Below are 14,179 nucleotides of genomic sequence, written 5' to 3'. Positions count from 1 at the left end.
ATCAAATACGACTATCCTGGGAAACAGGCAAAACATCCAGCAAGAGGGCTTTACTCCACAAACCTTTATGAAGGATCTTAAATAGCTATCCAAGCCTTCTTCATGGCACGTGGACACAGTGTGTAAGAGAACCCTGAAACGACATTCAGGAAACTCAGCGGGTCAACTAATTTCTATAGTGCGACAATCAGATAAGAGCAAGTCTAACACAGAAAAGAACCAAATCAAAACAACAAGATGCCCAGACAACGGGGGGGGGGGGGGTAACAGAAGAGGTGACGCTCCCTAGCTTAGAGCCACAAGAGTCCGTTGCCTAATGCACTTCAGAGTCTTGTAAAATGCACTTTCCTGGTTCAAAGGCAGCCCGGATGTTTAGTCTCCTTTCTAAATCCGGGTAGTCACTTAAAACATGGGCATAGCCCTATGTTGTGAAAGAGCTCAAGCAAAGTAAATACTGAAATCCCTTCCAGTGAGGATAGAAGGAACAGAAAGGAAAGATCAAGTGGCTGGGAGAGGTGGTGCATACCTGTAATCTTATAACACTTGAGAGGCTAAGGCAGGAGGACCGCCATGAGTCTGAGTCCTGGCTGGGCTACTGTCTCAACAACAACAAGAACAAAGAAAAAACAAAGAAACGAACAAAAGACAACATGAAAACCGTCAAAGGGGAACAGAGGGACAGAGGAGGTAAAATAATATGGTAGTTGGAGGTGAGGTTAAGAGACTAGCTGTGCCTTGTTCACTTCAGCAAACATCAGTGTCACCGGGAAGGCATCTTCACAGATTGCCTGGCTCCTTGCCTGGTGTTTCTGACTTTGCTGGGCTGAGGTAAAGTTCGGTGATTAGCATTTTGATAAGCTTCCTGAGGATACCACTGCTGGCTGCTGATCTGGGGAGTGCATGCTGAGAACCATTATATTAGAATAATGTTTCTTACATTTTCAACTGGACCGTTCCTGGCCGCAGAGTTGGGCACAGAGCACACAGCCTAGGGTCTAGGGAAAGAGGCTATGGCAACTGTAGAAGCAGCAAAGCCAGTGACCTCTAGGACTGAGCTCAGCATTTTTTCTAAAAAGTCTCCCTCATATTTTCATTGAAATGCAAGTGTGTTTTTACCCTCCACCTTACAATGTATCCCTGTTTGTTTTCATACAGAAATAATTTATTCTTCCAAGTCAAAATTCATGGCTTAGTGACACATGATGTCCAGTAGGAGAAACACTGGCCATGTATGGCTATATTGCTTAAGACTAAAATGAACTACAATTAACTAGTCCTTCCCCAGAAGATCTAGCCACACTTCTAGTGCCAAATGTGGTGAGTGACTGCTTTATTGAACAACACAGGTAGAGAATGTGGCTAGAGAAAGCTCAGTTGAAATTTCTTTGTCTTATAAACAGGCATGGAGCAGGAAATAAGAGTGCATGCAATAGTGTAGGGTTTCAATATCTTATTTTCAACATGGATGGGTCAGCCAGATAGAAAACTGAGAAGTAAATATTTGACTCGAACTATACTTAAACCAAATGTATCTAAAAGACATATACAGAACACATTTCATTCAACAGCAAAAGAAGACACATTCTTCTTACATGCCCGTAGAATAATCTCCAGGATAGAGTATATAATAGGCTATTCAAATAGTCTTAACAAGATTTAAGAAGATTGAAATCATGCCAAGTATAGTTTTCAACCACACTATGTCAAAATAAATCAACATGAGAAGAAAGTGTGGAAAATGGAAACACCTAGAAAGTAAACATCATGTTCTGAACAATCAGCCAAAAAAAAAACAAAGAAAAGAAGAAAAAGAAAGAAAGAAAGAAAAGAAAGAAAGAAAGAAAGAAAGAAAAGTAAAATTGCAGGAAAAATGAATGGACTTAGAATGTATAATATTAAGTGAGGTCGCACAATCTCAGAAAACACCCACATGGTCTCTTATCATATGTGGAACTTAGGCCATAGCATGTGTATATATGTAACCGAATATGCCTGTGGGCTCAGTATAACAAGACTATTAGAGGATTAGAAAGGACTTAACACAGGAAATAAACACAAGTTCTGAAAGCGGGTATAGGGCTAATTGTTCTAGTTCTAATTCTGTCATGGAGTTTTTGGTTTTGGTGATCATTGAGTGCATAAAAATATCATAAATATTGAAAGTGTAAAATCCAATGGGAAGTTCCACAGCTTCCCTTATGTACGGCTACTATGACTGCATAGAAGTTTGCCGAGATGTACAGACTTTGGGTCTGGTTCATTTAGTCACGTATTGTTTATTTTATTTGTAAGCTTTTATAATACAGTTAATTTCAAAACTTTCCAAAGAAAGAAAGAAATCCAAAGGAAAATTAAAAAAAAAATCTTTCAGACAAGTGACAATGGGACAACATGACCAAACCAATGGGAATCAACAAACACAGTTCTAAGAGGGAAGTTCATAGCCACGACAAAAAGCAGAAAGACCTGAAGCAGATAGCTTCTTTCATTGTAACACCGAAACTCACATGGTGCAGTTGATGGGAACGTCATCTTCATGGGTCATGTTTGTGAGAACTCGGAAGAGTTGCATAAGAATTACAGGTAGAAACTGTATCATGACTTGGATCTCCATGGCATGCAAACACTAAAATAAGTCATTATTAGTTATGGAAACAAACAGAAATATGATCTAATTTGCAAATGTGAAACAATAAGAAAATTAAGTAATGAGCGGTATATCGACTAGACTAGCAGCTTGCGGAAACACGAGCTTCTGAGACAGGGGACCTGATAATGACTTAATGCTCCCCTTTATTTTGCTATTCGGATTCCATGACCTTATTTGACATGAATACTCAACTGTAAAGCTAGCAAGTACAAATTACTTATGGGCTTTGAAGAGAAGACAACTGACTTAAGCTAAATCGGGGGGGGGGGGAGTTGGAAAGATCTGCCTCCAAGCAAGTCTCCTGCATTCTATATGCTTTCTAAGACAACCGTGGCCTCCAGGTAACCTGATGGGAAGTTAAATGAGCCGCAGGAAAGAACACATGTATATGCAATTTGCTTTATCCCACATCAGCTATGAAACAGTCTTGCACCTGAACATTCTTTTCCATTTTTATTACATTTTCCTTCGTGAGTGTTTGTGCGTGTGTGTGCATGTAGGAGCTTATGTGCCACAGGGCATGGGTGTGGTCAGAGGAGAACTTGCAGGAGTCAGTTCTCTCTTCTATTATACGGATCCCAGAAATCCAACTCAGACGGTCGGTCAGGCTTGCTACCTTTTCCCAATGAGCCATCCGGCCAGGCCTCTGACATTCTTCTAATCCATGTATTTATTTCACAGGCTTGCATTCTATCTCTGCTGATGGGTGTTACAAACATCCAAGTGAAGTGTTGCCATATACTGTATGTTCATGTATACATAGAAGTGTTACAGCAACCGTTTGCTATGTTTCTTTCTTCTTTCCATGACATTCAGTCTATCAGCCGAGCAAAAAGAAAATCCAACTTTGCCGAGAATTTTTGACATCAGTTCTGTATGAAGTGCTTCGAGAAACACAATGATGAAGAAACCAAGCCACCCTACTTAAGGGAACTCATCGCTTCTCTTTCTTGGTCTCCTTTACTTTTGTTCTGTCTTTATATGCTCACATGCCTCTCTCCCTTTCAGGCCTCCATCATCTGTATCTCAATTAGTCCCACAAAGACTTTAAGCCTCTATGTAACTTCTCTCCCATCAGGCTCATGGGGCAGGCTGACAAGCCCCAGGCAGCACACAGGGTTATCCTTCCAAGGTTTCCTTCATTTGTGCGCTCTCTCTCTCTCTCTCTCTCTCTCTCTCTCTCTCTCTCTCTCTCTCATCCTCCCTACTGCTGCCCCCTTTCAGGCTACGCCCTGGACATTTTCTAGTTCTTCTACAGTTTCTTGGCGTTCTCAGGATATCCAGCACACATTTCCAAAGTGATTGTCCACTCCCCTGAATCACGGATGATATTAGACTACCTTCTACCAAGATGTTTTTCTTTTTCTTTTTCCTCTGGGTGCTGAAGATGTAGCACAGCTTCCCACATGCTAGGTAAGCACTGTCCTGCTGACCTACATCCTCAGCCCTCTAGAACAGTTGTGATGTCTTCCCATTACTGTGAGCAATGGCTTTCCTTCGGGAGTCACACAGTCTCTGTGGAAGGTTTAGTGATGTCTGGGGTTATTTTTGGCTATCACAACTTGGGTGCATCTGTGCCGCTGGTTTCTACTGGGTAGAGGCCTATAGTTCTGATAAACATTCTACAACAAAGACCTATCATCCCCGACATGTCAATAGCGCTGAACCTGGGAAATCCTGATCGATGGAATTAAGTTGAATGCATTGAAGACCTAGCCTACATTTTGAACCTTAAAGCTGATTACTGTTCTTCGGAAACCGAATCGAGACATAAGTGCTGGTCTTGAAATATATCATCTGCTTTCCTTCCTTTTGTCCTTCTTCACGATTTTACCCACACCCTAATTACTCATCCAAGGCAGATCAAAATCCTCAGTTCAGTGAAGCCATTTCATTTTCTCACTCAAGGGGTACTGAGTGTACTTACAACAGCCAAACAGCAGGGGGCGACCAAAATGCCCTGAACACAACTACCATTAAGCAGTTCACTGTTTAAAGTGGGTAAAGACACAAAACTGAGTCACTGCAGTACAACCAGCAAATAGGAGGACAGGCACGTGTACAACATGTACAAAAGAAGTGGCCTGGGCTGCGAGGGGTAGAGAACATGAGATAAGCAGAAGGGAAACAGCAGGCAGACGAGATAAGCCCTTCCATGCACGATGGAGCTCAGACAGCTCTTCTGTTATTTTTTCTGAACAGCAGCCAGAGCATCCCTTTTGAAATGCCAACTAGATAATGCCATCGCTCTCTTGTTAAAAACAAAACAAACAAAGTAAGCAAAGGCCATCGTGGACCTTCCACACTCGGAACACTCTGCTTCTTTGTAGCCTCGCCCCCCATTGGGTGTTCTAGCTATGCTGTCTTCTTGCTTTCCTGCAAATGTGCCTGTAGAGGGCATGAGCGGCTGCTGTAAGAGTCTGTCATCACCTGTGACTGTCTGCCTCACTTCAAAGTCTTTTCAGCCTGAAACTGGCCCATTTTCAGACAGCCCTTCCCTACTTAGAATGAATGTACTTCTGGTTGCCCTAATTCCCATTAACCTATTCTTTTCTTCATAGTACCCAGCTTCCCTGTAGCTTAGCTATAATCTCCCTCCCTCAACAAAACTAGGCCTGTCTGAATTTCTCCAAGTTATATTCCCAGCACCCCGAACAATACCACACCAGGGGCATAATAAGTATCTGGTGAATGGTTGACTAAATAAAAGGCAACAGAGGACAAGGCAAAATGGAAGTCCCTATTCTACAGTGGCTTCTCAATGACCTGACTATTTCATATCTGTAGTCTGCACCAGACATGGAACAGCTCATCACATATGTCTTTCCATGATCCTCTGGATTAAGAAGAAGTTGCTAGCTTGTCTTTGGTGAGGCTGTAAGGCTGTAATCCCCATACTGACGATGTTTCTAAGCTATTCTGCACTGCAAGCCTCATAGCACACACAGAGCTACTAAATACACACCAAAACTCAAAGAATAAATCAACTCATGAAACCGCCATGTACAGGGACAACAGATAGAAAGGTTCGTGGGGATGCTCATGGGACCAGGAATCAAGAGATGTGTCACAGGCTCAGCTCAGCCACCAACCAGCTCAAGCACTGCAGGCACATCAGTTCTCCTTAGACTTCTGTTTTCTCATCCTCAAAGAGAAACCTCTGCACAATCATTTCCACACCATTTTCGCAATCACATGCCATTTCACTTACTACCACCAGAGGGCGTGTACACACTGTACAGAGATCAGCCATTCCACACCCTTAAAAACAAATACCAGGGTACATTTTGTCAAATTTGAAGAATACCAGTATTTGAAGATGCTGCTGCTTTCCATACAGCTCTGTAAAAATTCTCACAAAGTTCCCCCCAGAAGGCAAAGCAATGACCTTAATAGATAAACCATTCGTCCATATAGTTGGACTCTTCTGAGATAGTACTCAGGACTGAATTTAAAAGTTACATGACTGGTATACTGCTTAAGGCCAAAAGCCACTGCTGATTGATCAACTCTCTTGAACAAAAACTGAACATCCTTATAGGGCAGGCAGAACAGTACTATAAAAACCAAAGCCAAGCCTGACCTAGAAGCTCTGATTCTTTAGACCCAGTCCAGTATGGGAAGATAAGACACGAGTATCGGCAGTTCAAGGCCTACCTGGGCTAGATAGTGAGTTTAAAGGTCAGCCTGGACAACTTAGTAAGGATGTCTTGAAATTAGAAAATAAAATATAGGATTGAGTAGATAGCTCAGTGGATAAATTGCTTGCCAGCCAAGCATGAGAACCTGATTCTGAGCTCCAGTAACAACATAAAAATCCAGACATGGTATTGCCAGCTTGTGATTCCTGGTAAGGGATGAGGGTTCTCTGGCCTGCCTAGCTGACTTGGTAAGCCACAGGCCAGTGAGAGACTCTGTATTGAGAGACTAAGAAGATAGCTCCTGAGAAACAAAACCCAAGCTGACCTCTGGTTTGCACACACCTGTGTCTACACACCCTTACACAAAGAGGTACCCGCACGCATAAGCGTGCACACATACAAAATACCCAAAACTGGGGCGATAGTGACATGGTATGGTGTTTAAGTACCTGGCATGTCTGAGGCCCTGGGTTCAAGTTACAGTACAACAACAGCAAAAGAACAAAAGGCAAATCATTGCCATTACACTTGTCAAATGCCTTCAAGGCTTCCTATCGGAATTGTATATATATATATACACATATATATGTATATATATACAATATATAATATATAATACTATATATAATATATAATATATTATAATATATAATATATTATAATATATAATATATATATACAATATATTATATATATATATATGCCCTCACTCCAGCCTCTGAGGCTCCCAGCTGCCTCAAGGTCAGGCCTTACTGCTCTGTGCGCCAGCCAGACTACAGCCCTTCCTGCTCCACCAAGCCATGTTCCTCAGGGACTCTGCTGCCGGCTGTTCCCAGCTCTTCCTCAGCCATGCACTTGGCTGCCATCTTTCTTTAAGCTGCTGCTTAAATATCCTATTCCCAGAGGCCTCTGTATGACAGAAGTCATTTCCTTGTTCGGTCTCACTGCTTCTATTTTCTCTAGGGCAGTGGCTCTCAGCCTTCCCAATGCTGCGACCCTTTAATATAGTTCCTCATGTTATGGTGACCCCCAATCCTAACATTGTCATTGCTACTTCATAATTATAATTTTCCTACTGCTGTAAGCTGCAACGTAAATATCCGATATGCAGGATTTCTGATACGCGACCCCTGTGGGGCTGTGACTTAGAAATTGAGAACTCTACAGCGTCTCTAATCATCACGTGACATCTCTACCTGCTCATTTCTATGCTCATTCCCTCCACAAGACCTGAAGCTCCTTGACAAGACATACAGTTTTATTTGCTAGACCCCTGATGCCTGCTTTCCAGAAGGTGTGTGTCATGAACAATTACAACCCAGCAGATGAGCTGCCTTGTTTAAGACTCGTGACCAATGGGTATTACTCTTCTCCCCATGAACAACTAAGAAAAGCTCGGCAACGAGGTCAAGGTTAATCACAGACCTAGTTAATGCCGGCTCTGTGACAGTAGATCAGCTTACGATTCCAGACCCATACATTGTCTCACACCATCCTATCTGTCTGAAAGGAAGGGTTTCCTGAAGTCACTGTTAGGGAGACCCTGGAGAGTCTTCAGCTCAAAATGGCGCAGATTTTCCGCAGTTAACCTACTAAGGTAGCAACAAAGCAAGCAACCGATGCTAGTCGGGTCCTAGGTTGCACACCGCAGCAGCACCGAGTGAGTAAGTCAAGTATTAGGTTCTCTATCCGCTACAGTGTGGTATCCTAAAGACTCCCTAAGACTCCCTCCCCTGTGCCACGATCAGACAATGTTTCTAATTTCAGCGGGCCCTCATGGTAGTCTCCCCCTAGCGGGTACAGAACCATCTCATACTTCATGACAAAAAAAAGTGTTTTCGCTCTTTCTGGCCCTTCCCCCACCAGCATGTTCTCCTTTCCGTGAGAGTTAGCAGGAAGAGCCGAGACCCCAAAACCCATTTGTGCAATTAAAATCATAAGGTTTCTAAGCAATAATGACCAATGTGGGCTCTAATATATTCTCCCTAACATAGCCATGCTGTTGTTTGCTTCTAAGCGGCCACTTGCTGGAAAAGCACAAAAAAGAAAGTGTCCTCCTGGGGCCCACGGGATTTTCAACTGTTTGTCTGGTCCTTTACTCCATGTCAAAATGCAGCGGCAGAAAGGCACGAAAAGCGAACCTTTTGCGGCTAGCTGCTGCTCGTTTACCTTTAAATATTTAATGAGCTCCCCTGGAACTTCTTTCGAGCCCGACTGTATCAGCTGGCAATGATGGAAGAATTTGTGCACATGCAGATCCTGGAACACAGATGGAAACAGCCATATGAGGTTGGATTCATTACCCCCAAGCACACCCTTCCAGTTCTCCCTGATCCGGCATCTTGATGGCCGGCCTATCTCTCTGGGCGTTCTAATGCCAGGACCCAGGAGCCATTTCTGCTAATATGTGCTATGCGCCTGAAAACCTCTTGACTGTCACATGAATAAGCACAGCCAGATGAAACTGGTGTGTACCTGAGCACGCAGGAAGTTGCTAAGCATGCCCAACCAGCTTGACACTTATTTAAGCCCTAAAAAGAGTGTGCTCTATCAAATTGAGCTGTTTCTCTATTTTAATGAAATGAGCAGGAACAGAGGTTTGAAACGGCAGGTGAAGCAAGTTCCCAGATGAATCATTCCTAGCATTCAGTACTCAGCTTTGCTGGCGAGTCCAGTTATCCCCTATGAAGTCTGTACATGTTGATTTTCTGGACAGTGGGGTCACAGCAGGAGGTAGAAAAATGTAATATGCGTTTTGAACTGGAATTACTGATTGGTTTTTTGTGCCTCAGGGAAAACTGCCTCTTTTGACTTAGCCTCAGTTTTCCCATGACGGGGAGAGGGAGAGAGTGAAGATATAAGGGAAAGACTGGGGAGAGCTTGAGGGAGTGGGAGAGTGGAGATGGAGGAAGGGCGGATATAGGAGCAGGGAAGAAGATATCTACATTAAGAGATCCATTTTAAGGTTGGCAAGAGACCTGGCTCTAGAGGGGATACCAAGCGTCCATGGGGATGTCCCCAGCTAGGTCCTTGGGCAGAAGAGTAGAGGGTGCTGAACTGGCCTTGCCCCACTATCACACTGATGATTATCTCGAATATCACCATAGAATCTTGGTTCGGCGACAGATGGAGATAGAGACAGAGACCCTCATCAGAGCAAAGGACTGAGCTCCCAAGGTCCAGTTGAAGAGCAGAAGGAGGGAGAAGATGAGCAAGAAAGTCAGGACCACGAGGGGTTGGTCCTTCCACTGAGACAGTGTGACTGATCTAATGGGAGCTCACCAAATCCAGCTGGACTGGGACTGAATGAGCATGGGATCAAACCGGACTCTCTGAATGTGGCTGACAATGGGGGCTGACTGAGAAGCCAATGATAAAGGCACTGGGACTTGTTTCTACTGCATGTTCTGGCTTTTTGGGATCCTAGTCTATTTGGATGCAAAACTTCCTAGGCCTGGATGTAGGGGGGAGGGCCTTGGACTTCCCACAGGGCAGGGTACCCTGCCCTCTCTCAAGCAGGGAGGGGGAGGGAGGAGGGTGAGTGGGGGAGCAGGAGGGGAATGGGAGCAGGGAAGCAAGTGTAAATTTTTGAATGGAAAAATAAAAAAATGGTGACGTGACGATAGCCCCTACATGCCATCTAGAGTTCAATTTCTCCAAGCAGTGGGAGATTAAAAATGATCGAGTTTAAGAAGGAAACAGATTCCAGTACTCAGATTGAGAAATTTGGCTGCTTCAATTTACCTGTGTATAAATGGTTGATTCTAAGTGGCTCTTAATCTTCAGCAAAGGCTTCGCACCATCTACCCATTTGATATCCGCATTCGATTGCTGCACAGAAATTCAGTCGTGAGCATCAATTTTATAGCAAAAAAATGCATGAACAACCTACAATACTGTCTGTGCACTTTCACAGATTTCAGAAAGTGTTAGGTTCATCCAAAGATCTCCTGGAGAACGTAAGTGCCCTTTAGGATAAATATGTCCTAAGTCATTTAAGATTTCCAGTCCTCCGCTGACGTTTATAAACTACCACCCCAAAAATGAATTAAATAAATGCGGGGTTTTTTCCTTTTTATTGTTTTTATTGCGCTATACATTTTCCCTTGCTCCCCTCACTTCCTACCATCTTCCATGACCCCCCCCCCATGCTCCCAATTTACTCAGGAGACCTTCCTTTATCTCCTTCCTATTTAGATCCATGAGGGTTTTTATAAGTCATGCTCAAATGCAGTTTTAAAAGTTAGTAGAGTTATCATCTGTAAACACAGAGCAAATACTTTCCTTGTGAAGGAGGACCAGCCTTTGGACCATATTTGGGTATTCCTGGTCCAAACCATGCCAACAAAGTTCTCCTTTTAAACATCTAAAATGCAGTCACTCGCACAGATGCAAACATGGCCCTACCCTTCTTGACTCTGCATCGTTCACATTCAAGTAGCCTGGGGGAAGATTGGCTGAGACCGGCAGCTGCTGTTCACATGTGATAACTCTCCCATCCTTCAGCAAGGGTACCCAGGCAAATCCAACTGCAGAGACAATGATCAACCGTGATAAAGGACATCACCAATACAATTAGCTATGCAAACGTCTGCAAGTTAGGGCAGAAAGGAAGATGGTGATGGCTCCAGGGATCTGTATGCTGGAGCCCAGGTGACAGGCAACTGTGGAGCAGGGAAGGAAAAATGCATTTGGATCATTTCCTAATGCCAGCCTAGCTACTAAAAGGTTACTGGCTCTATATCTTTGGCAATGAAAATGAAAGTAACGCAGCCTTTTGCAGTTCAAAGAATTGAGGGGCTGGTTTCAGATAATATATGAATATATTGAAGTTTAGAATGTGCCCTGATACCACTATCTCTCTGTGCTGAGAGCTGTTTTGGTAGCTTCGTGTTTTAGAAGGTTCGGGTCCCTCTTATCTACCCTTCTACTCCGAGTTCAAAGCTGACACCATCTCAGTCAGCAACCATGTGTTCCAAAATCTCTTATGGTAACCCTGGCAGATGGAGTATGGAAAATTAAGGTCGTAAGTCAAGGCTATGGTCTACATTGATCCAAGGTAGTAAAAGTGTCAATCATTTAGACAGGCAGAGTTTTCCTGACTGGAGGTAGAGAAGGCGCAGAGGGAAAATGCAGTCGGGCGACAGTGTTTATGACTTCAGTCCACTGAGAGATTTCCTGCCATATCTACATTTCTTAACACTTCTACCCTCAAAGGGAAACCTTGGCTTTCTATTAGAAAACTCCTCATGTCTGCTATACTAACCAGAGCCATCTGGATTGCTCAGATTGCGTAGTGTCAGTGTTTCCATCATACAGATTACTCTGGGCTTCGAGTGTTTATAACTCAGGTGGTAAAAAGAAAAGAGACCAAGGAAGTGAAAGTGAAAGATGTATTTGACAAGAACTTTAAGGCATTGAAGAAAGAAGTTGAAGAGGACACCAGAAAATGGATAGACCTCCCTTGCTCTTGGATTGAGAGGACCAACATAGTAAAAATGGCAATTCTACCAAAGGCAATTTATAGATTCAATGCAATCCCCATCAAGGTCCCATCAAAATTCTTCACAGATCTTGAGAGGACAATAATAAACTTTATATGGAAAAACAAAAAACCCAAGATAGCCAAAACAATCTTATATAATAAAGGAACTTCTGGAGGCATTACCATCCCTGACTTCAAACTCTATTACAGAGCTACAGTAATGAAGACAGTGTGGTATTGGCATAAAAACAGAGAAGTCGACCAATGGAATCGTATAGAAGACCCGAATTTTAACCCACAAACCTATGAACACCCCATTTTCGATAAAGGAGCTAAAAGTATACAATGGAAGAAAGAAAGCATCTTTAACAAATGGTGTTGGCACAACTGGATGTCAACCTGTAGAAGAATGAAAATAGACCCATATCTATCACCATGCACAAAACTCAAGTCCAAATGGATCAAAGACCTCAATATCAATCTGAACACACTGAACCTGATAAAAGAGAAAGTGGGAAGTACCCTAAAACAGATGGGCACAGGCGATCGCTTCCTAGGTACAACCCCAGCAGCACAGACATTAAGGGCAACATTGAATAAATGGGACCTACTGAAACTGAGAAGCTTCTGTAAAGCAAAGGACACTGTCAGTAAGACAAAAAGGCAACCTACTGACTGGGAGAAGATCTTCACCAACCCCGCAACAGACAAAGGTCTGATCTCCAAAATATATAAAGAACTCAAGAAACTAGACTTTAAAATGCTAATTAACCCAATTAAAAAATGGTGCACTGATCTGAACAGAGAATTCTCAACAGAAGAAGTTCAAATGGCCAAAAGACACTTAAGGTCATGCTCAACCTCCTTAGCAATCAGGGAAATGCAAATCAAAACAACTTTGAGATATCATCTTACACCTGTCAGAATGGCTAAAATCATAAACACCAATGATAGCCTTTGCTGGAGAGGTTGTGGAGAAAGGGGTACACTCATCCATTGCTGGTGGGAATGCAAACTTGTGCAACCACTTTGGAAAGCAGTGTGGCGGTTTCTCAGGAAATTCAGGATCAACCTACCCCTGGACCCAGCAATACCACTCCTGGGAATATACCCAAGAGATGCCCGACCAGATGACAAGGGCATTTGTTCAACTATGTTCATAGCAGCATTATTTGTAATAGCCAGAACCTGGAAACAACCTAGATGTCCTTCAATGGAATAATGGAATATATACACATTAGAGTACTACTCAGCGGTAAAAAACAATGACTTCTCGAATTTTGCATGCAAATGGATGGAAATAGAAAACACTATCCTGAGTGAGGTAACCCAGACCCAAAAAGATGAACATGGGATGTACTCACTCATAATTGGGTTCTAGCCATAAATAAAGGTCAGTGAGTCTATAATTTGATATCCTGAAGAAGCTAAATAAGAAGGTGAACCCAAAGAAAAACATATAGCTATCCTCCTGGTTATGGGAAGTAGACAAGATTGCCGGGCAAAAAATTGGGGTCTTGGGGGTGGGGTGGGAGGGGGGTAAGGGGAGATGGGGAGAGAAAAGTGAGAAGGGGAGGATGGGGGGAACTTGGCGAAACGGGATGATTGGGATAAAGGAAGGTTGGATAGGGGAGCAGGGAAGCACATATCTTATTTAAGGGAGCCATCTTAGGGTTGGCAAGAGACTTGGACCTAGAGAGGCTCCCAGGTGCCCAGGGCGATGTCCCCAGTTAGTTCCTGGGGCAGCTGAGGATAGGGAACCTGAAATGACCCTATCCTATAGCCATACTGATGAATATCTTGCATATCACCATAGAACCTTCATCTGGTGATGGATGGAGATAGAGACAGAGACCCACACTGGAGCACTGGACTGAGCTCCCAATGTCCCAATGAGGAGCCGAAGGAGGGAGAACATGAGCAAAGAAGTCAGGACCACAAGGGGTGTACCCACCCACTGAGACAGTGGGACTGATCTATTGAGAGCTCACCAAGGCCAGCTGGACTGTGACTGAAAAAGCATGGGACAAAACCAGACTCTCTGAATATGGCGGACAATGAGGGCTGCTGAGAAGCCAAGGACAATGGCACTGGGTTTTGATCCTACTTCATGTTCTGGCTTTGTGGGAGCCTAGGCAGTTTGGATGTTCACCTTCCTAGACCAGGATGGAGGGGGGAGGACTTTGGACTTTCCACAGGGCAGGGAACCCTGACTGCTCTTCAGACTGGAGAGGGAGGGGGAGAGGAGTGGGGGAGGGGTAGAGGAGTGGGAGGAGGGGGGGAAATGGGAGGCTGGGAGGAGGCGGAAATTTTTTTTTCAATAAAAAAAAATTTAAAAAAAAAGAAAAGAGAAACAACCCAAGCTTGCTCTGGATGGACTTCTGGCAAATATCAGGGGTGTTG

At 43.6% G+C, this 14,179-nt stretch overlaps 1 protein-coding gene across 1 annotated transcript in view; it reads right to left on the bottom strand.

Annotated features, from left to right (window-relative positions):
* The window catches only part of LOC121439847 (dedicator of cytokinesis protein 11-like), a 200,977-nt gene that overhangs the window by 78,367 nt on the left and 108,431 nt on the right, over positions 1-14,179 (bottom strand). The window contains 5 exon segments of the mRNA XM_041640459.1: positions 64-133; positions 2,508-2,626; positions 8,461-8,550; positions 10,036-10,122; positions 10,699-10,820. Of these exon segments, the coding sequence (XP_041496393.1) occupies positions 64-133; positions 2,508-2,626; positions 8,461-8,550; positions 10,036-10,122; positions 10,699-10,820 (488 nt within the window).

Source organism: Microtus oregoni, unplaced genomic scaffold (assembly GCF_018167655.1).
Source record: "Microtus oregoni isolate MIOR12 unplaced genomic scaffold, Mior012 000063F_ref0000156, whole genome shotgun sequence".
Taxonomy (NCBI): Eukaryota; Metazoa; Chordata; class Mammalia; order Rodentia; family Cricetidae; genus Microtus; species Microtus oregoni.
This window is presented reverse-complemented; position numbering and strand designations above follow the sequence as displayed.